The sequence below is a fragment of the Zingiber officinale genome, chromosome 3A (genome assembly GCF_018446385.1).
Source record: "Zingiber officinale cultivar Zhangliang chromosome 3A, Zo_v1.1, whole genome shotgun sequence".
Classification (NCBI taxonomy): Eukaryota; Viridiplantae; Streptophyta; class Magnoliopsida; order Zingiberales; family Zingiberaceae; genus Zingiber; species Zingiber officinale.
In genome coordinates, this window is record NC_055990.1 from 161,108,340 (window position 1) to 161,130,503 (window position 22,164).

Below are 22,164 nucleotides of genomic sequence, written 5' to 3' on the forward strand. Positions count from 1 at the left end.
CGGACTCCCTCTCAAGGCGATTGGCCTTCTGACCCCATCGCCATCCAGCCCCTTAGCTCACTCCCTCCCGCTCAACGTAAAATCAAGCGATCTCTTATCCGCTCCGATTCGATCGGTCAGTCCTCTACCCCTTCAGCCTCTGCTCAATCTACCCCGGGTGGGCGTAGGATTATCAAGGCTATACTGCATCTATCGACGGAGGAAACTCCACAGGCGACCGACCGGCTAGCGGGCCCCGAGCACCAGATAACCATCCGGGGACCCCTGGCGAAGGTCTGGGAGGACGCTCGGGCGCGCGTTGCTTTGATGCCCCCGGGGCTGCTCAGCGATAGCCACATACAACAGGCCACCGGGATAACTCTTATCATAACCTTCACTTTTTTTATTTTCGTTCGGTACTGATTTTTCCTTCTGATCTTGTTGCAGTATTGGGTGGAGAGTATTGCAGTGAGCAACCGCCTATCGCTCCTAGAAGAGGAGTTCAAGAAGCTCAAGGTTTCTGGTGGGGCTCCCCCTCAAGGCCCCTCCTACGTCGAGTTGAAGGCGGACCCTGACAAGACCAAGAGATTGCTGGAGGCCGAGCAGCACAAATCTTCTGGTCTACAGACCATGGTGGATCGGCTCAAGACTGAGGTTAAGACGTATGACAAAAAGATCGAGCATGCCAACACCAGGAAGAACACGACTATCTTCGATCTGGAGATAAAGGACACTGAGGCCCGGGCCCTTGCGCGGAGGGTCTAGGACTTGGCGGACCTGCTGACCGCTGAACAGACTGCCCGCTCGGCAGAGGTGACTGCCCTGCAAGAGAAGTTAACGAACCTTCAGGACGCGCTAGAGGCTTCCCGAGCTGCATTTAAAGAATATCAAGAGGCCAAGCCAACCCGCGCTACCATCCTACGGCAAAACTATATCCGCTCGACAGAGTTTATTGAGATAGCGAGCGCTCAGCTCGTTCGTGCGTTTGAGCTGGCCATCACTGCCACGACTGATTATCTGAAGACAAAGGGTCGTCTCCCTGAAGATTTCACCATTCCTGTCCGCGACCACGCCGGGCTTCTTACCACGATCCCAAATGAGGTCTTTAATTATCTAAAGTGAAGCTGTTGATATGAACTTGACATTCGACGTATTTTGATATATGTACTCGCCCTTCGGCTTATTTCGATTAACGAACTCTTTCTAGGCCTTCCATTGCTCGTTCTCTAGCTGTGTATATTCGGACGAATTACCTGTTCCCTCGGTCGCTACTAACTTCGTCAGGACCTCGTTTTTGATCTTTGAGCTGCTGCTCGGCAATCGAGTTAGGATCGCCTCCTTTCCCAGAGACCCATATTAGATTGAAACGGTGCGAAGGCAGAGCTTCATAGTCACCGCTCGACAGTCTTCGGGTCGGGTGTTTATAGCCGTCGGTTCGGGTCTGGCATTTAACGTCGCCGCTCAATGGTCTTCAGGGCGGGTGTTTACAGCCACCGGTTCGACTTTGGAATTTAACATCGTCACTCGACGGTCTTCAGGCCGAGTGTTAATAGCCGCCGGTTCAGCTCTGGCATTTAATGTCGCCGCTGGATGGTCTTCAGGCCGGGTGTTTATAGCCGCAGGTTCGGCTCTGGTGTTTAACATCACCGCTCGACGGTCTTCGGGTCGGGTATTTATAGCCGCCGGTTCAGCTCTGATTTTGCAATCCTTTGCTTCTGAATTTTAACCCTGCAGCCAGAAGATGTAGGACAAAGAAGGGATACACGGTACTAAATATATCAGCGCACCTTTCACCCAGCTCGGTACGGCTGGAGATGGTTTGCACTCCATGGATGTTCCAGTTGTCGTCCGTCTTCCTCCTCTAAATAGTAAGATCCCGAGCGGAGCTTCTTCACGATCCTGAACGGTCCAACCCAAGGAGCCTGCAGCTTGCCGACGTCGCCGACCGACCTTACTTTCTTCCATACAAGGTCGCCGACCTGAAAGGCTGGGTGGATCACGCGCCGGTTGTAGCTTTGCCTCATTCTTTGCCGATAGGCCGTCAGTTGAGTGGCTGCCTTGACGCGAGCCTCATCCACCAAGTCAAGCTCAAGTTGTCTCCGCTTGATGTTGTCCTCATTGTACTGTTGCAACCAGTCAGATTCTATGTCGACCTTAACGGGAATGACCGCCTCGCCCCCATATACCAAGTGGAAAGGCGTGACACACATCCCCTCCTTTGGCGTCATTCGGATTGCCCACAATACGCCTGGAAGTACGTCCACCCAGCTGCCCCCGACGTGGTCGAGCCAAACTCGGAGAATCCACAGGATCTCTCGATTGTCCACTTCGACCTGCCCATTGCTTTGGAGGTAAGCCATTGAGGTGAAGGCCTGCTGAATGTCGTATCCTTCGCACCACTCTCTGAGTTGCTGACCGGCAAACTGTCTTCCGTTGTCAGAGATGAGCCGACGCGGGATGCCAAACCGACAAAAGAGGTGTTGCCAGATGAACCTCTTGACTATCTGTTCGGTGATCCTGGCTAGCAGTTTGGCCTCTACCCACTTGGAGAAGTAATCGACTGCTACGAGTAAAAACTTTCGTTGACCGGTCACCACGGGGAAGGGCCCCACTATATCCAGGCCCTACTGGTCAAACGGGCAGGATACTACGGACGTCTTCATTTCCGCCGTCGGGCGGTGTGAGAGATTGTTGTACTTTTGGCAGGACAGGCAAGTGGATACGGTCCGAGCGACGTGCTCCTGCAGGGTCGGCTAAAAGTATTCAGCCAGCAAAATCTTCCTTGCTAGTGAATGACCGTCCGAGTGTCCACCACAGGAGCCTTGGTGTACCTCCTGCAGTATGTAGTCGATGTCTTCCGGCCCGACGCACTTAAGGAGCGGGCGGGAGAAAGCTTTCTTGTACAGCTGCTCTTCGATTAATGTGAATCTGCCCGCTCGCCTTCACAACTGTTGAGCCTCTTCCCAATCGGAAGGCGTAGCTCTTGTTCATAGAAACTCTATCAGCGTCGTTCTCCAGTCGTTGGGAAAGGATAGTCCCTCCATCCGGTCGACATGGGCCACGAGGGACACTTGGTCGATCAGCTGCTGAATGTCGATCAGTGATATGGAGCTGGCTAGCTTCGCCAGTTCATCCGCTGTCTGATTCTTCGCTCGGGGAAACTTCTTTATGACCACCTCCTGGAAATTGACTTTCAACTTCTCGAAAGCCTCGGCGTAGAGCCTGAGCCGAGCATTATTGATCTCGAACGTTTCGGAGAGTTGTTGGGTGGCTAACTGTGAGTCCGAATGAATCAAAACTTTGATGGCACCCATGTGCCGAGCGGCTTGCAGCCCGACTATGAGAGCCTTATACTCAGCCTCATTGTTGGTTGCTCGGTAGTCCAGCCGAACAGACAATTGCATCTGCTCTTCTCTGGGGGAGATTAGTAGTATTCCCACCCCACTCCCTTGTCAGGTGGAAGACTCATCCACATATACCTTCCAGATGACTTCTGGCTCGGGGTCCTGCACCTCAGTGACGAAGTCTGGCAGGGATTGTGCCTTTATGGCTACCTGGGGTTGATATTGAATATCAAACTCGCTGAGCTCCGTGGTCCACTTGATCAGTCATCCTGACGCTTCTGGATTGAGGAGGACCCTGCTCAACGGGCTGTTGGTCATTACTATGATGGTATGTGCGAGAAAATACGGACGGAGCCTCCGCGCGGCGAGGACCAATGCAAAGGCGAGTTTTTCGAGACCAGTGTAGCGGGATTCATCGTTTTTTAATATATGACTCAAGAAGTATACAAGTTGTTCCTCGCCGTCCGGCCGTACCAGAGAGCCGACCACGTGATCGGTCGAGGACAGGTAAATTTTGAGGGGTTCACCAACTATTGGCTTGGCTAGCACTGGTAAGGAGTTGAGATAGGCTTTGAGCTCCTCGAATGTCCGATCGCACTCCTCGTTCCACTGTTGGTGCGGTTAGCACTAGCGATTTAACCCAGGTTTTGATGAATGACAAATCAGGTTAAGTTAGTCTGTTGTTGTCTAACACTCTGATCGAGTGTGCAGAAGAAGTCCAGACAGGTCGACGGGCTGACCGGATGTCTGGCACAAAGTCCAAGCAGGTCGACGGACTGACCGGACGCTTGGCGAGAAGTCCAGCTAGGTCGATGGGCTGACCGGATAGCTGGCGAGAAGTCCAAGCGGGTCGACGGGCTGACCGGACGCTTGGCGAGAAGTCCAGCTAGGTCGACGGGCTGACTAGATAGCTGGCGAGAAGTCCAGACGGGTCGACGAGCTGACCGGACGTCTGGCAGGTAAGTGAGGTAAGTCACTGGAGGGGAGTGACTGCGAGGACGCGTTCCCGGGAAGGGAACATTAGGCGTCGATCCGGCTTAGATCCATTTCGGATATCTAAGTCGAGATCGTGACTAGATTCCGGTCTCGGAAAGACGGAATCTAAGTCATATTTTTACTGTTAATTATATTTCATAAATTGTGCTAACAATCTGTGTTGCAGAATACATATGTGCCTCGGACTAACTCTGTTTTGCAGGAAAGGAAGTTTCTGGAAACAGGAGGTCCGGGCGCCCGGAAGGGATCCGGGCTCCCGGAGGTCCAGGCGCTCGGAAGGGATCCGGGCGCCCGGAGGTCCAGGCGCCCGGAGGTCCAGGCGCCCGGAAGGGATCCGGGCGCCCGGAGGTCCAGGCGCCCGGAAGGGATCCGGGCGCCCGGAGGTGAATTTTATCCAGGCCGAGTCGTCGCCACGTGGAGTTCGTTGATTAGACCTGTCACGTCGTACCAGGGCGCCCGGAAGGGATCCAGGCGCCCGGAGCAGCATATAAAAGATGCCCCAGGGATGGAGCATCTTCAACAATCAATCTGAGAACTCTTCTACTGCTGGTCCTGCTGCTCTACGTTCCTGCGACGCCAACAAAGCTCCGACAAAGTGCTCCTTCGGTTTTTAGTTAATTTCTTTGTCGATATTACTTTGTTTCACTAGCATTTCCTGTATTCATTTTGTAATTATATTCGAATTGCTAGTGATTGCCCAACGAAAGTGGTCAAGGACCACGGGCCTTCGAGTAGGAGTCGTCATAGGCTCCGAACGAAGTAAAAATAGTTGTGTTCATTTACTTTTCCGCTGCGTAGTTTTACTCGACTTTTCGAATCGATATTCACCCCCCCTCTATCGAACGATCACGGTCCTACAAGTGGTACGTCTTTCGTTTTTTTCCCTCCAAAATCGTTTTTGAAAAACACATCATCATCTTTTCACCGTTGCTTAATATTGATAAAATATTACATTTTCAAAATTTTGGAATAATATTTTTTATTAATATTTTATTATTTTTCGAAATTAGTGCAATATTATATTCTTTCTCCAGCACTGCTAATCCAAGACCAAGTCTTGGGATTTTTTTTATTTGTTTATCTTGTCGGGAAATTATGACTCTTCTAGAAGGACGGAACCCCTGCGAACCACCACCATACGATCATGAAGACTTCAACTACTGGAAGCGATTAATGGAATGCTTCTTAGGAAGCGTAGACATCGATTATATGCTAATTTTGAGGAAACCTACTCAAAACTCGGAACTGAACAAAAAGGTAAGTAACATTATTTGTAATGTTTTACCTAACAATATTTTATGCAGATTAGAAAAGTACAAGAATGCATATGAGCTGTGGATCCAGTTGATCAAGCTTCACGAGACGCCGATGGAGCTAGAAGATCAAGTTCAAGTCAAATGTGGACTCGAGTCAAATCCAACGGAGAAGCCTACTGAATTAGGGGTTGCGCTCAAGGTTAGTAATATTTACCAAAATACCCCTGCTAATAGTGGTTTAAATAATCAGCATGATGATAACTATGAAATTAGTCCAAGTATGGTGCATGATAATCTAGATTTAAATGATTTAAATTCAAAATCACAAAATAATCTAGACTCTGATCAAGTCAATCAAGACTCTGATCAATTTGGCATCAACCTTGACTTGGTCAAACAAAACAATGACAAAATCAAACTAAAATAATTTAATTAATTCAGAAAATTTAAAATTAGGTGAGCATTTAGACATAAATAAAATAAATTTGAATTTAAATGCTAAAAATGAGAAAATGGATAAAATCAATAAATACCTTGATAAAATATTTAATAATCAAGATAAAATCTAGAAAATGTTATCCAAAACCAAGATAATTTAATTAATAAAAAATTAAACTTTAAAGATAAAACTAATCTAATAAATTCAATTAACCATATCAAGTTAAAAGGCAAAGAAAATATAAGGATAAAATCAAACATAAAATCAAAACGGAATTTAACAAACTTAAAATTAAATGTTAAAGATAACATATTAAACAAAAATAATCTAGAAATTTCAAAATTAACAATTAATAAAAAGATAAAAGATAAACCGTTAAGAAAATATAATTCAAACAGTTTAGTTAATTCAAATTTAAAAATAAATAAAAACTTAAACTTTAAAAATAAGCTATTAAAGAAAGATAATTCAATTAACCCAATAAAATTGAAATTGAAAGAAAATTCAAATATTAAATACACTCTCTTAAAGAAAGATAATTTGACCAATTTAATTAATTCAAAATTAAAAACTTAAACTTAAATTACAAATTAAACATTAAAACTTAACTAAAACCAACTCTAATTAGACACAAACCTAAAACGAAAATTTAAATTAAAAGCCAATAATTCAGGGGGAGGCTCCAGAATAGCAGGCACCTCCAAAACTATCTTACCCTACAGGGTAACCCAAATAAACTAACCCGGCAGGGTAATTAGGATTAGTTAAAAAGGGACCCAGTTTAACTTGAATCATGGTACTGGTGAAGTTTTTTGATGATAGTACGTTGGGGAAGCTTGGCATCGCATGTCTAGAAATATATGACTTCAATCTGGTGCATTTGGCCAAGTGGAACCGACCGAAGCTACCTTTAAATGGATCCCAACTAGTTAGACCAAGGTTTAGTACTAAGCTCCGTGGATAGGACTATTCAGAAAACCTCGAAAGGTTGGTTACTTCTAATGACGTCCAAGTGACTCACCAAGCTTAGAAGTTTATCCGAAAATGCCTATTTGTTGAGACCAAAGCTAAACCTGAATCTAACACAAGTTAAACCAAACTCTATAATTTAATCTAATTAATCTCACAAAATTATAGGATTCCCTGACTGAAAACTTGGATCGGGTGAGATGACTAAGGATCAAAATTAAATTTTGAATTTCAAATTAAAATTAAATTTCAAATTTCAAATTAAAATTAAATTTCGAATTTCAAATTAAAATTAAATTTCGAATTAAAACTAAATTATTTTTTAAAATTAATTTGTTTTTTTTAAAAAAACTATTTTAAAAATATTCCTTTAAACAAACTATTTAAAAAAAAAAATCTTTAAAAACTATTTTAAAAATTCTTTAAAAACTATTTTAAAAATTCTTTAAAAAACAATTTTAAAAATTATTTAAAAACTCTTTTAAAAATTCTTTAAAAACTCTTTTAAAAATTCTTCAAAAACTATTTTAAAAAAAATTCTTTAAAAACTATTTCTATTTTAAAAATTCTTTAAAAACTCTTTTAAAAATTCTTTAAAAACTATTTTAAAAATTCTTTAAAAAACTATTTTAAAAATTCTTTAAAAATTATTTTAAAAATTCTTTAAAAATTCTTTTAAATTCTTTAAAAACTATTTTAAAAAAATTCTTTAAAAACTATTTTAAAAATTCTTTAAAAACTATTTTAAAAATTCTTTAAAAACTATTTTAAAAATTCTTTAAAAACACTTTTAAAAATTCTTTAAAAACTATTTTAAAAATTCTTTAAAAACTATTTTTAAAAATTCTTTAAAAAACTATTTTAAAAATTCTTTAAAAATTCTTTTAAAAATTCTTTTAAATTCTTTAAAAACTATTTTAAAAAAATTCTTTAAAAACTATTTTAAAAATTCTTTAAAAACTATTTTAAAAATTCTTTAAAAACTATTTTAAAAAATTCTTTAAAAACTATTTTAAAAATTCTTTAAAAAACTATTCTAAAAATTCTTTAAAAACTCTTTTAAAAATTCCTTAAAAACTATTTTAAAAATTCTTTAAAAACTATTTTAAAAATTCTTTAAAAACTCTTTTAAAATTTCTTTAAAAACTCTTTTAAAAATTCTTTAAAAACTATTTTAAAAATTATTTAAAAAACTATTTTAAAAATTCTTTAAAAATTATTTTAAAAATTCTTTTAAAACAAAAAAAATCCATTTAAAAAAAATTACTTAAAAACTCATTTAAAAATTGTTTTAAAAATCTTTTAAAAAAAAATTATTTAAAAAAAGTATTTTAAAAATTTTAAAAATTCTTTTAAAACCTTTTAAAAATCATTTTAAAAACTCTTTTAAAAATTATTTTAAAAATTTTAAAATTTCTTTTAAAAATTATTTTAAAACATTTTAAAAATTATTTTAAAAACTCTTTTAAAAATTATTTTAAACCATTTTAAAAATTATTTAAAAATTACTTTTAAACTCTTTCAAAAATCAGTAAAAATAAAAAGTCTTTTAAAAATTAAATCTTTAATAAATCATTTTGAAAAATTCTTCTTAAGATTATTGTTTACTTTGATAAAATGTTGTTAACTTACAAAAAATTATTCTTATTGATTATTTAAACTTTAAAAATTATTATTTAGATTTTAATTTTTTTTCTTAAATATTATTTTAATCTTAAATTAAAACTCGTTAAAACTTAATTTAAACATTACTTTTCAACTTAATTTAACCTATCTGAAAATTAAAACTTAAATTAAAACTTAAAAATTTAACTTAAACTTAAAACTTAAACCTAAATTAATCACTGATATTAATTTAAATCTAAAATCAAAACTGAATTGAATGTATATTAATTGTCATTAAATAATTATAAAAATCATTTTAAAATCTTGTTAGAAATCCCTTAAAAATAATAATTATTATAATTCTTTTAAATTCATTTAAAACTTAGACACCTAACTTAAAAACTTAAATTCCGTTAACTTTAACTTTAAACTTAATTATGTAATTAATAAGTAAAACTTAACTATTTAAGTTTAACTTTATTTGAGAATTAAGCTTGATTTGATTAGAAACTAGGTTTAACCTTAGTAAAAATATTAAAATTACTCTAAGTCATTTTTTTATCAACCTTTAAAATATTATTTTTATTAAAACATAATTAAAGTTTGGCTTAAATTGAACCTTACTTAACCTTGTTTAATAACGAGTTTAACTTCAAATTACTACCAACTTTAAACTAAGTTAATCCAACTTAAAAGGAAGTAAATGAAAAGTTAAATTATAACTAACACCTTCATCAATTAATACAAAATTTAGATTATATTAAATTATTGAATCAAGCAAAATTTAATCATTAAATTATTAATATTGATTAATTATTGAATTAATAACAACTTATCGTACTTAACATTACACTAAAGGTTAACTCATTTCAACTGAATCTAACGTTAATTACGTTTAGTCAAATTTAAATAAACAATTTTATAAAGATAATTATAAAATCGCCTAAAACACTTAGGTACGAAAATATGTTACGGTTGTAAAATTTTATATTAAGGGGGAGTAATAAATAAGAAGGATTAATAAATTAAAGGAGTATCAAATTCAGGGGGAGGTTCATTTTTTAATTATCTCCTTAAGTGTTATTTTTTAATCTTCTCTTTAAAATCTCTCTAGAAAATTCTACCTCATTTTAAAAAAAAAAAATTCTAGTTTGAATATTTTTAGTAAATATTTTCAACATTTTATGTTAAGTTCAGGGGGAGGAATTAATTAAAATTTTCCCTTCGTTTTAAAATTTATGTTTAAAAAAATGTTTTCTTAAAAATTTTTTAAACCTATTTTTGAAAACTAACTCTTATTAAACTAAGTTGTTTTTAAAAAATTGGGTTTTACCTTTTATTGAAAATTGATTTTGAAAATTAGATTTAACTTAGTTTTGAAAATTGAATTTAAAAATCTAGTTCTTAAAATTTGATTTTACTTAATTTTGACAATTTGATTTGAAAGTTAAAATTTACAAAAATTAGTTTTAAAAATTGCTTTGTTATTGAAAATTATGGAAATTAGATTTTTCAAACTTAAGTTTACAAACTAAGCTTCTCAAAATCATTTTCCTTAATTTTGAAAATTGAATCTTTTACAAACTTAGTGTTGAAAAATTAATTTCAATCAATTTTGAAAACTGGATTTTTCAAACGTAGTTTTGATTTTGAAAACTTATGTTTGAAAAGCGTTTCAAAGTTGAAACGTGTCTTGGAAATTTAAAACTTGATCTTGAAATTTAGAACTTATACACTTATGTTTGAAAGTTGTTTTTCTAAAAGTTAAAAGCTAATGCTTCAAACAAGTTTTCAAAAAGTTTAAACTCCCCCAGATTATCTTGACATTTTTTCTTTGTCTGAAGTCTATGCTTACTTAATCCATGCTTATTTTTGATGAATGCCAAAGGGGAGGGTTAGGTGGTTAAGTTAGCTAAACCAGAATTGAAAATACAAACTAACTTAAAAACCCTTTAAATACTTGTTTTTTTCTTGCATATGTTTTCACTAACTTAACCAGGTTGTCATTCCATCAAAAAGGGGGAGATTGTTGGTGCGGTTAGCACTAACGATTTAACCCAGGTTTTGATGAATGACAAATCATGTTAAGTTAGTCTGTTGTTGTCTAACACTCTGATCGAGTGTGCAGAAGAAGTCCAGACAGGTCGACGGGCTGACCGGATGTCTGACACGAAGTCCAAGCAGGTCGACGGGCTGACCGGACGCTTGGCGAGAAGTCTAGCTAGGTCGATGGGCTGACCGGATAGCTGGCGAGAAGTCCAAGCGGGTCGACGGGCTGACCGGACGCTTGGCGAGAAGTCCAGCTAGGTCGACGGGCTGACTAGATAGCTGGCGAGAAGTCCAGACGGGTCGACGGACTGACCGGACGTCTGGCAGGTAAGTGAGGTAAGTCACTGGAGGGGAGTGACTGCGAGGACGCGTTCCCGGGAAGGGAACATTAGGCGTCGATCCGACTTAGATCCATTTCGGATATCTAAGTCGAGATCGTGACTAGATTCCGGTCTCGGAAAGACGGAATCTAAGTCATATTTTTACTGTTAATTATATTTCATAAATTGTGCTAACAATCTGTGTTGCAGAATACATATGTGCCTCGGACTAACTCTGTTTTGCAGGAAAGGAAGTTTCTGGAAACAGGAGGTCCGGGCGCCCGGAAGGGATCCGGGCGCCCGGAGGTGAATTTTATCTAGGCTGAGTCGTCGCCACGTGGAGTTCATTGATTAGACCTGTCACGTCGCACCAGGGCGCCCGGAAGGGATCCAGGCGCCCGGAGCAGCATATAAAAGATGCCCCAGGGATGGAGCATCTTCAACAATCAATCTGAGAACTCTTCTACTGCTGGTCCTGCTGCTCTAAGTTCCTGCGACGCCAACAAAGCTCCGACAAAGTGCTCCTTCGGTTTTTAGTTAATTTCTTTGTCGATATTACTTTGTTTCACTAGCATTTCCTGTATTCATTTTGTAATTATATTCGAATTGCTAGTGATTGCCCTACGAAAGTGGTCAATGACCACGGGCCTTCGAGTAGGAGTCGTCACAGGCTCCGAACGAAGTAAAAACAACTGTGTTCATTTACTTTTCCGCTGCGTAGTTTTACTCGACTTTTCGAATCGATATTCACCCCCCCCCTCTATCGAACGATCACGGTCCTACAGGAACTTCATGGCTCGGTGCAAAATCTTGAAAAATGGCAGGCTCCGGTCAGCAGACTTTGAAATGAACCTTGATAAAGCTGTTATCCGATCGGTAAGACGCTGTGCTTCCCTTAGGTTTCTTGGTGGTAGAATATCTTGTAGCTCTTTCACCTTGCTGGGATTAGCCTCAATGCCCCGCTCGGTCACAATGTATCCCAGGAAACACCTACTCTTGGTGCCGAACAAACATTTCTGAGGGTTGAGTTTGATTACGTACGTCTGCAGTGTATGGCAGGTCTCCTTTATATCTGCACAGAGATCGACAGCCCGGAGTGATTTAATCAATATATCGTCTACATATACCTCCATATTGCGCCTGACCTGCCGCTTGAATACTTTGTTCATAAGACGCTGGTAAGTGGCCCCAACATTCTTCAAGCCGAACGATATCACATTGTAGTAGTAGGTGTCGTCCGCTGTGATGAAGCTAACCTTCTCCTGGTCCTCGCGAGCGAGCGGCACCTGGTGGTATCCCTGGTATGCATCCAACATGCATATTAGCTCGCACCCGGCGGTTGAATCTACCATTTGATCGATTCTGGGCAGAGGATAAAAGTCCTTCGGGCATGCTTTGTTCAGGTCCCGAAAGTCGATGCAGACTCTCCATTTGTTGTTCGGCTTGGAAACGAGCACTACGTTCGTGAGCCAGCTCGGGAATTGCACCTCGCGTATGTGGCCGGCCTCCAGGAGCTTCTCAACTTCCGCTCGGATTATTTGATTCTGTTCGACACTGAAGTCTCTCCTATGTTGCTTTATTGGTCGGGCGTCCGGTCGGATGTAGAGCTCATGCTGAGGGAAATACCGGGCAGTTCGTGTGTTGACCATGCGAAGACATCGTGATTTTGTTGGAGGCATTTGATGAGCTCTTTCCTTTGTTCCCCCTCCAGGTCAGATGCTATGAAGGTGGTGGTCTCCGGTCGGCAAGGATGAATCTGCACTTCCTCCTTTTCCTCATAAACTAAAGTGGGAGGGTTCTCGGTTATAGCGTTTACCTCGATCCGTGGTGTCTTCCGTGTGGATCTGGATTCTGAGTGGACCATTTCCACGCAGCAACGCCGAGCTGCTAGCTGGTCTCCTCGGACCTCTCCTACTTGGTCCTCGATGGGAAATTTTATTTTCTAACAGAAAGTCAAAACGATCGCCCGGAACTCGTTGAGGATTGGGCGACCCAGGATCACATTGTAGGTGGAGGGGACGTTCACAACGATAAAGTTAGTGGCCCGCGTCCTTCAGAGCGGCTCTTCTCCCAGCGATATGGCTAGTCTGGTTTGTCTGACCGGCAACACCTCATTTTCTGTGAACCCGTACAGTGGGGTTGTCATGGGCAACAGCTCGACTCGGTCAATCTGGAGTTGGTCGAATGCCTTCTTGAAGATGATGTTGACCGAGCTGCCTGTGTTAATAAATATGCGCTGAATAGTGTAATTGACAATTACCGCTTTGATAATGAGAGCGTCGTCATGCGGTATTTCGACTCCCTCAAGGTCCCTCGGACCGAAGCTAATCTCGAGTCCGTTCGCATTTTCATCGCTACAGCCTACAACGTGGATCCTTAGCTGCCGGATGTGCAACTTTCGAGCCCGGTTAGAATCTCCGCCGGTGGGCCCCCCCCACTATGATATTGATCTCCCCCCGAGCGGCGTTGCTTCTGTTTTCTTCCTCCCGTGCGGATGGTCTAGCCGACTGGTGCAGGGAACAAAAAATGGGAGTCCATACCTTTCCCCTTGCCTCCGGCCGTTCAAATGACACATGCTGAACGGCGCGTGGTCTAGCTTCTTCGTATGGCCTCATCCCCTCGGCTCGAGGCCCTCTAGGTAGTTGACTGACTGGCTGCCTCCGCTCGGTTGACGCTGGTGGTTCAGTAGGCATCTCCTTCCTTCTGGACGCCTGAGCTTCCTCTACATTAATGTACTCGCTTACCTTTTTTAGCATATGGTCGTAATCGCGAGGCAGCTTCCGGATGAGCGAATGAAAGAAATCTCCATCGGTCAGTCCTTGGGTGAAGGTGTGCATCATGGTCTCGAATGAAACTATCGGGATATGCATGGCCGCCTGGTTGAATCGTTGAATGTAAGCTCGGAGAGTCTCTCTGGGCCCCTGCTTCATGGAGAATAGGCTGACGCTAGTCTTCTGATAGCGTCTACTACTGGCAAAGTGGTGGAGGAACGCCGTTCGAAAGTCCTTAAAACTCCGAATCGATCCATCCGGCAACCTCCGGAACCATCGTTGCGCTAGCTGGATAAGGTAGTGAGGAAGACTCAACACTTAACTCCGTCAGTGTATTGATGGAAAGTAGCAGCGTTATCGAACTTACCGAGATTGTCGTCTAGGTTAGTCGCACCACAGTACTCTCCAATTGCAAGGGGGGCATAGTGCTTCGGGAGCGGATCCCGTAGAATCACCTTTGAGAACTGGCGATTGATCCGCTCGGGAGAAGCATCGGTCCGAGGCACCTTGCCCTTCTTGACGTCCCGAGCGGGAGCCTCATCAGATGATCCTTGGTTTGCCTGGGCGAGTTTGGAGGGAGTTTGGAATAGAGCCTGATGGAATGGAATTGGGGTGGGCGACACCTCTCTGTTGGGGTTGCAAGGTTGCAAACATAGTCCCATATTGGAAACACATGGGAAAGATCATGGGGTCTATAAGAGAAAAGATATCTCCATTGGCATGAGACATTTTGAGGAGAGCCCAAGAGCAAAGCTATGAGGACTTAGGCCCAAAGTGGACAATATCATGTCATTGTGGAGATATTTAAATTCTTTTCGATCCTACAATTGGTATTAGAGTCCGGACTGCTAGAAGGTTTAACCGCCGAATGTGTACAAGAGCTATGGTCTGATTGAGCCATGTGGGTACAATATTGACCTCGAACAAAGAAAGTGGGGGCTCCTATGTTCGAATCAAGAGGACCAGACACCAGGCAGGAAGTCCTAGTTGCGACTAGGCAAGGAATTCCTAGTAGGTCGGGTGGACCGAGGGGCAGGAAGACCTGGTGGGTCGAGGATCGGACGTGGGAAGCCTATGGTCCTTTGTTTGAGGGGGAGATTGTTGGGGTTGCAAATTTGCAAAAATAGTCCCATATTGGAAACACATTGGAAAGATCATGGGGTTTATAATAGAAAAGATATCTCCATTGGCATGAGACCTTTGGGGGAGAGCCCAAGAGAAAAGTCATGAGGGCTTAGGCCCAAAGTGAACAATATCATGTCATTGTGGAAATATCTAAATTCTTTTCGATCCTACACTCTCCTAGCGTATCGGTCTGCCCTTTATCCTGCGCCCAGGTAGAAAACTGCTCCGGTCGGTCTTCCAACGCCGCTCGGCCACCGGATGCCGAGGTGGCTTGCTGCGCAAGACGTTCGGCTTGCGCCTTCTGCTGTTGCTCCACTATCTTTGCCGCTCGCGCCTGGATGAGCGCGTCGAGTTCTTCTGGAGAGAGCGTCACGACATGTGAACGTCCAGCTTCCTCCATCTTCTCGGCTCGAATTTAGGTGCGTTACCACAGACAGCATCAATTTGATCCTGTCCGAGTGCTGAGACGATGGTCGCTGGGGACGTGGCGCTCCCCGTTGGCTTCACGTAGACTCCGGGATGGTGTAGACCTCTGTCGAGAACCTGCAAGCACAAAACCGAGCCGGGAAGAGGTTCCTGGCGACGACCCTCCGACGCTCAAGTCAGCTCCTGACGGCGAGAAATTGAAGCAGAGTAACGAATACTGTAACTACAGTGGTGAATCGCGCATACCTCTGTTAAAGTCTGGGGGTCCTTATATAGGACTCCTGAAAGCGCGTGCACGCTTACCAAGACGTGCACACTTCTCAAAACATACCTGTAATGAGTGTGTCAGAAAAGCGTGTCTGACGCCATACCTTAACAGACCGGGCAAATCCCTGACGTGATAGTGGAAGCTTCCACCGTACGATTCTCTATCTGACCATGCTACCCACCATGCTGCCTGTCGACGATACCTGCCCCGAGGAAGATACTCCCTCCTGCTATTTGGTCGTCTACAAGACTGAGCGGGAGGTCCGCTCGACTGCACCCCTCACACTATTGAGGGAGTGACCGAGCCGAGCGGGAGGCCCGCCCGCCCCTAGTGCTTCATCCTGCTTCCGCTTCGCCACGTGTAGTTGCCTCGCCATGCGCAATCGAGCAGTGCCCGCCGTCCAACCGAGCAGGGACTCCGCTCGGCTTCTGAGCGTCGAAAACCCAACGCTGAGCTGGGCTGTCGCGTTGTCGTCCGGGTAGTACGCCGATCGTCCAGCAGTGTCCCCCCGCCCGTCCGAGCGGGGACTCCGCTCGGCCGGCTGAGCCTGGAACGTTGACCATGCTGACTCCGATCCCCACGTGTCACCGACTCCTCTACCATCCGGATCCCACTTTACCCCTAGATCAGATATGATTTCCTTTTCTGCAAAATTGATATTGTACCTTTTATTACTAGCAACTTTTGGTTCAATTAAGCACCAAATTCTTTATTGAAAATTGCTGAGTGTTCATTATATTCAAGTCACGTTTGGAATGACTGCATGTCATGATCTCTGAAAGGATAGGATTTAGGAAATTATTTATTGACTTAATTCAATACTTTTATACCATACCACATCTATTTTTCTTCTGTTGAGATATGATTTTGTTGTATTGAGGATGTTGCAAAACTTCATCGTAGCAATCAATCAATTGTGTGATTGCAAACCTTAATAGATTGGGATTTAATCTCTTTGTTAGTAGTTAGCTTTTGAGATTATATAATATTAATGGCGATCTTTCGTGAATTATTAGTCGATTCTAAAGGATAAAATAATATTTTTTTAAAAAAGAAAGCTTTGATAATGGACTAAAAAAAATAGAGGGAGAGATTTTGATCGAATGCCTCACTTTATTTTAATTAATATAATTATTAAGAATCCAGTAGTATTTTTATTTATCTAAAAGAATAATAATTTTAAAAATAAAGCATATATATATATGATTATATTTCAAATTTTATAGTTTTAACTTGTCAGATATTTGAATTAATTAATTAATTAATTAATCAATTCAATAACTACGCGGATGGCGGTAGGTCGGGCGGCGGCGGCTCCTGAGACTGCGACTCGCCGACGCCGTTCTCGAAGAGGAAGGCCATGGCGAGCCCCTACGTGATATGCTCCTCCAGTGACAGTGTACTAGCCACCCGCCGGGTTTCGGCTACGAACAGAATCGCCGCCTACCCGTTCACGGTTCACCGGCACCCCCACCGTGTTCCTCAGAGCTGGATCCACCAGGTTCAACCGCGACTCGTGTCGCTGCCGGTCGAAGTTTCCGAACCCCGTCGCCAGGACGTAGAAGTGGTAGCCGTGGATGTGCATTGGGTGATCATCGCCGATTCGCCGACGACGATATTGGTCCCCTGCATCACCACCTCCAAAACAGAGCCGTACTTCACTCGGTACGCCTTCGTCCCCGCCGCAGCGTTCGACTCGCGTTCTCCTTCGTGTAGTCGAACTACACTGGCAGCGACGCCGGAAATTCAGCGGTGAACACCCCAGGTACGCCGCGGTGGTAGATCTCCCGGATGGACAAGCGGGTCTGCAACTGGAAGGAGACGTTGTTCATGTTGGCCGTGAGGACGGTGCCATTGGGGCCGTCGCAGCGCCGCAGTGGCGGGCAGTCGAAGAGCCTGAGGCCAACGGTGAAGTAGAGGTAGTGGTCGACGGGGCCGGGGAGCATCACCGAGACCGCGCTGCGGAAACTGGAGGCGAAAGCGTACGCGGCGCTGGTGTCATTGTGGTGAGTGGCGGGATACAACAAAGTCATGGTAGTGGACTTCGGCAATGGCACAGTCGAGACACAGTGAAATAAATGTATCGCAGGATTTGTTGCATGTACCCTAGATGATAGAGTACTTGAGTAGTTCACTTTTTTTCCAGATGAATTTTGTGATATCTTATTGAGGTGAACTCGATCCGTTGTAAAATTAATGCAGTTGTTAGACAATTGCTTGCACCAACTAGTCAAAACACAACACCTTGGACAAGCAAAATTTGGTACTTGATGAAGACAATTGGGCTGGTGTTTGGTTAGGGTATGGTAGTGGAGGCATCATTTTTTGCTTCCCAGCTGGAGTGAATTACAGGGATTGACTTGAGAACGATCAGGTAGAATTTGCAAATGCCATTAAAAGTCTTTCTCAAAGTTCATCAGTTTCATCCTCCGAAGGGCTCTTGTGTGACAAGAGTAATCAGGAGGTGGACTGCTTCTCTATCTCAGTAAAGTCATTTAAGATCATTTACTTTATAGACGCGGTTTGCTAGAGGATTTAACCAACTAATCTGACCTACCACCAAGAGTAACATGGCTTCAAGATTATCTAACTTGACGTCATGCAGTGTAGAACGAAATGTGATCCTAGAGATTGAGAAAATCCTGAGTTAAAGAAGGAAATGGAAACATTGATCTATAACATCCATTGAAGCAAGACCTCTACAGACTAATCACTTTATTTTTTAGGTGATAAAAGAAAGCGCATGGACCGTCTCAGTGGAAGAACATATTGTAACTGAGAATCATATAGAATCATTATGTTGACATATGTTATCCTTGTTATAACATATTCCTCCAAAGCCAACAATGCCATATGGAGAAGAAAACGAAACACCAACCTTTGATTCACACCTCTAGTTTAGTCCTTGGAATTTGAAAAATCTAGAGGTCGATTTCGTGATAAGCCTGCAGCACCAACAGAAAAGTTAACAAACTGTAAACAAAAGAATCACCAAATTGCATTGGATTATTAGTCTCTTTATTCTTGTTTTTTATATTATTATAACAGGAGACTTAAATTCCCCAATGATTTGATAAAAAAAGAAGTGATTTTGCATTTTCAAAAGGTTCAAATTATGACGGACAATAGATAATCTGGAAAACAAACTCTAAACATGAGCATTCCAAAATGCGAATGACCTTGAATTTAAAAAATCCTGCTATAACTATTTCAAGTAACAATGAGATTGCACATCACTCAAGGACCTAAAAGCTGGACCTTTGCAAGACAAATGTGCTTCCAAATTTTTCTCAGTTAACCTCTACAATTGGGAAGTGGAAGTGTATGGCAATTAGCTTGAGAATTTGAAATTATAAAATACGTGCAGCAACTTGGAGTTCCAAACACCTCATATGAACAGGCTGCTCACAATCTTAGCCACTTAATCATATCTATATATCTGAACTAAAATTAGTTCACTGAAAAAAATTGTAGCGTATTTACATACCTTGTTATTAATCCTAAGAAAATACACTGGAAACCATCATCCAGCTATTAAAATTTATCTGGAAAAAAGGGAAATTATTCTTGTTGTAGAATCCAAGTGGTGCAGTTATGGAGCAGTTGGAAATTTTGACGTGCTGCAATGTTGTGAATAACTTGCATTTTGCTTAAGAAGATAGATGCATTTTCATAACACTGGTATGAACCTCCACAATCACACAGCTCTGCCAAGCGAGCAGCCTTAACTTGTCTACACTTGATGCAAACAAGATCCTGCAAGTGATAAAGCCTTTCTCTCTGCATGACTATTTTGAGGAGGAGATTTTCCATCTGCTCACGGTTGTATGGCTGTCCACATTGCGGCACCGCACAGCGCCATTCATCCTTCCAAAACACAGAATCACGACCAAGATCTAAATCACGATAATCATTGCAGTAGCTGCAAATATGAAGAAAAGAAGTGGTTAGCAATTTAATATTGAGGGTAGGTGGGGTCGACCTCACAAAGGGTCAGCTTGGCTCCATGAAATTTTATAGACAAAACATACTGAAAAGATATGGTTTTGAGCTGCTTTGGCTAAAATATTCTGTAGGTAAATTACAAGAACTACCAAAGTTAGATCAACATACCTGCAAATAACATTCGGAAGTATGAAAGATGGACAAGGATCATGAAACTGTGCTTCTGGAGCAAATTCTTTTACATGAACCAGTCTTAGTAAATTCTTCCTCATCCTCTGTAAGTAGAAGTGTTTAATTCAGCAACCAGAATGTGTTAAGAAAAACAATACAAAAAAGATGAAATTGGGCTGACAGACTTGTATTTCATAAAAAGAAGCATTATGCCATTTGCAAGCCTAGCCATTCATATGCTCTTTTGGACTAAAAAAAAAAGTTTTCTAGTGGAGCAAAGGTTGTCGCTCAGCTCATTTACCCAAGTAGCTCATTTACTCATGCAGAGTATTTTTAAATCTTAAAATATTTGAATGAGGTGCATCCTAATTTAAGCTATAAATAAGTACAATCCAAGAAGTAAGATACAAGTTTAAGGAAAACCTCTAAAACACCAAAGCAGAGATATTAGACTGACAAGCACTTGAGCCTAGCATAATGCTTCATCTGTATGGAACCCCTATTTCAATTATCTACTTTTTTTCCTTATTATTAACAATTTTTACCAATTTTCCCTTTTCAATAATACATGCAAGATATCTAATAGATCCAAGGTATTTAAAATTCTTACTTAGAAAAATTTGACACCCATTCAACTTGATGACTCCCTCTATTTTTCCTTTCATTACTAAATTTTACATTTTATATATTCTAATTAGTTCTACTTAAAACTTTTAATTTCTAAAGTTTTATTTTCACAATTCAAGTTTTGAGTTTAACCTATCCACTCACATTAACATATGCCAAAGAGTAATATTTAATATGATTGCCAAGATCATCAATTATTAATCTATGTGGCTATCAATATATGTGTAAAGACTTGGAGTTATACCTCCATGTAAATCTATATCTATAGGAAAATCATGTCACATCCACAATAGCTCTACCACCTCAATGTAATTAGAACACTATAGTGAATTTTTTTCTCCTACTCAATAGAAGCCATACTTTTATACAACAACAACAACCAAGCCTTTTCCCACTAGGTGGGGTCGGCTATATGAATCCTTTTACGCCATTGAACTCTATCTCCTATTATATCATCATCTATATTTAAATATATTTTATCTTGTTTTATTGTTGTTAACCAAGTCTTTTTTGGTCTTCCTCTTCCTCGTTTGATATGCATATTTATCATAGTTTCACATCGCCTACTTTTATATATATATATATTTTACATTCGGTGTCTTATTAAGTAAATAGCATCTGTAATTGATCTATTGAACATGAAATCGAGTTGATTTTAGGAAACAATTGTTTCTTCTCTTAATCTCTCAGTAACAAAATTTTCAAAATTACAAGGTATAACCCATCAACTTGATCTGATTATAAAGACATTATCATCACCTATATTCTTATAAATTTGAACTAGAAAATTTTTCTCCATCCCTCATATTGATTCTTAAATTCTCAAAATGATGTCGAACAATTATATGTTGATCTCAGGAGCACTTCCAAAGTTCTATAGGAATATCATCTGGATTGATATCCTTACCTGTCTTCATTTTCAATGAAACCTCTATAACTTCATTTGATAACAGTTCACTATTTCTAAAGCCTCTCTTATATCCAAGAAAAGGGCATAGTCTATACTGTCGTATTCCTAACACCAGTAAACCATATGTGATTTTCTATATGCACTTCTGAAAACCCTGGCCTGAACAATAAATTTTTAATTTTCCTTTTGCAACATCAAAGTAAGGGATAGTGAGCATCACAACTTGAAATAATTAGGATGTATCAATTTTACGCTAATCCCAACACTTATGAAAGCATATAGGGTGTCAATGATTTAAAATAGCATCAGGTAGATAATAATTTTGCACTGATCCCAACACTTGTCAAAGCATATGAAGTGTCAACAATTTAAACTAGAATCAGATAGATAATCAAAATATTGTGGAGCCTTAAGATATAGGATCGAGTACCCAAACATCATGTTGAACATTTTGATCAAGAGCAAGAACAGCAGAAATGTGTTTAATGAATTCCAATGCAGCATCTCCTTTATGACTTTGATATCCAACTGAACTTGAAAAACCATAAGTTGGAGGCTGATCCATATTGTCTTTGTTTATCCTCTTGTTTATAGAGCATACATCTTCAAGAAGTTTCTCAGTGAAATAATTGCTTATCTGTAGGACAAAACAATATATAGTAAAGTTCACTGAGGAACTCTTTTGCTAGTGAAAATTATGTTTACCCGTTTCCTAATGTGGTCATTGATGCAGTCTTCCAGAGTTTCAGCAGCAGTCACTGTGATTGAGGGTGTACAAGTACTATCATCAGTTGTAGTAGTTCGAGAAGAAATTTGCTTTTGTAAGTACACCCAAGGATCATGCAAGAATTCTGAGACTCTCAAGTGAAAGAGGGCCTGTTTTGACAACCGAAGATTGTTTGGACAATTTTATATCACAATACATTTGAGCAACTTTAACACTCATTTTGTTTACACGCAAAGG

General features: G+C 40.6%; 2 protein-coding genes across 2 annotated transcripts in view; both read right to left on the minus strand.

Annotated features, from left to right (window-relative positions):
- Positions 1–1,652: 1,652 nt before the first annotated feature.
- On the minus strand, positions 1,653–2,339 carry LOC122050846. Its single transcript, XM_042611718.1, has 3 exons — positions 1,947–2,339; positions 1,767–1,840; positions 1,653–1,707 (listed from the first exon to the last, which is right to left on the minus strand). Exons 1-3 carry the CDS (start codon positions 2,337–2,339, stop codon positions 1,653–1,655), a joined length of 522 nt encoding a protein of 173 aa, XP_042467652.1.
- A 16,640-nt stretch (positions 2,340–18,979) lies between these two features.
- LOC122053146 (DNA polymerase epsilon catalytic subunit A-like) overlaps positions 18,980–22,164 on the minus strand; it is a 48,247-nt gene continuing 45,062 nt past the window's right edge. Inside the window, exons 47-50 of the mRNA XM_042615052.1 lie at positions 21,906–22,076; positions 21,631–21,837; positions 19,661–19,767; positions 18,980–19,469 (exon numbers count right to left, since the gene is read on the minus strand). Of these exons, the coding sequence (XP_042470986.1) occupies positions 19,109–19,469; positions 19,661–19,767; positions 21,631–21,837; positions 21,906–22,076 (846 nt within the window). The 3' untranslated portion in view covers positions 18,980–19,108. The remainder of the gene's footprint in view (positions 19,470–19,660; positions 19,768–21,630; positions 21,838–21,905; positions 22,077–22,164) is intronic.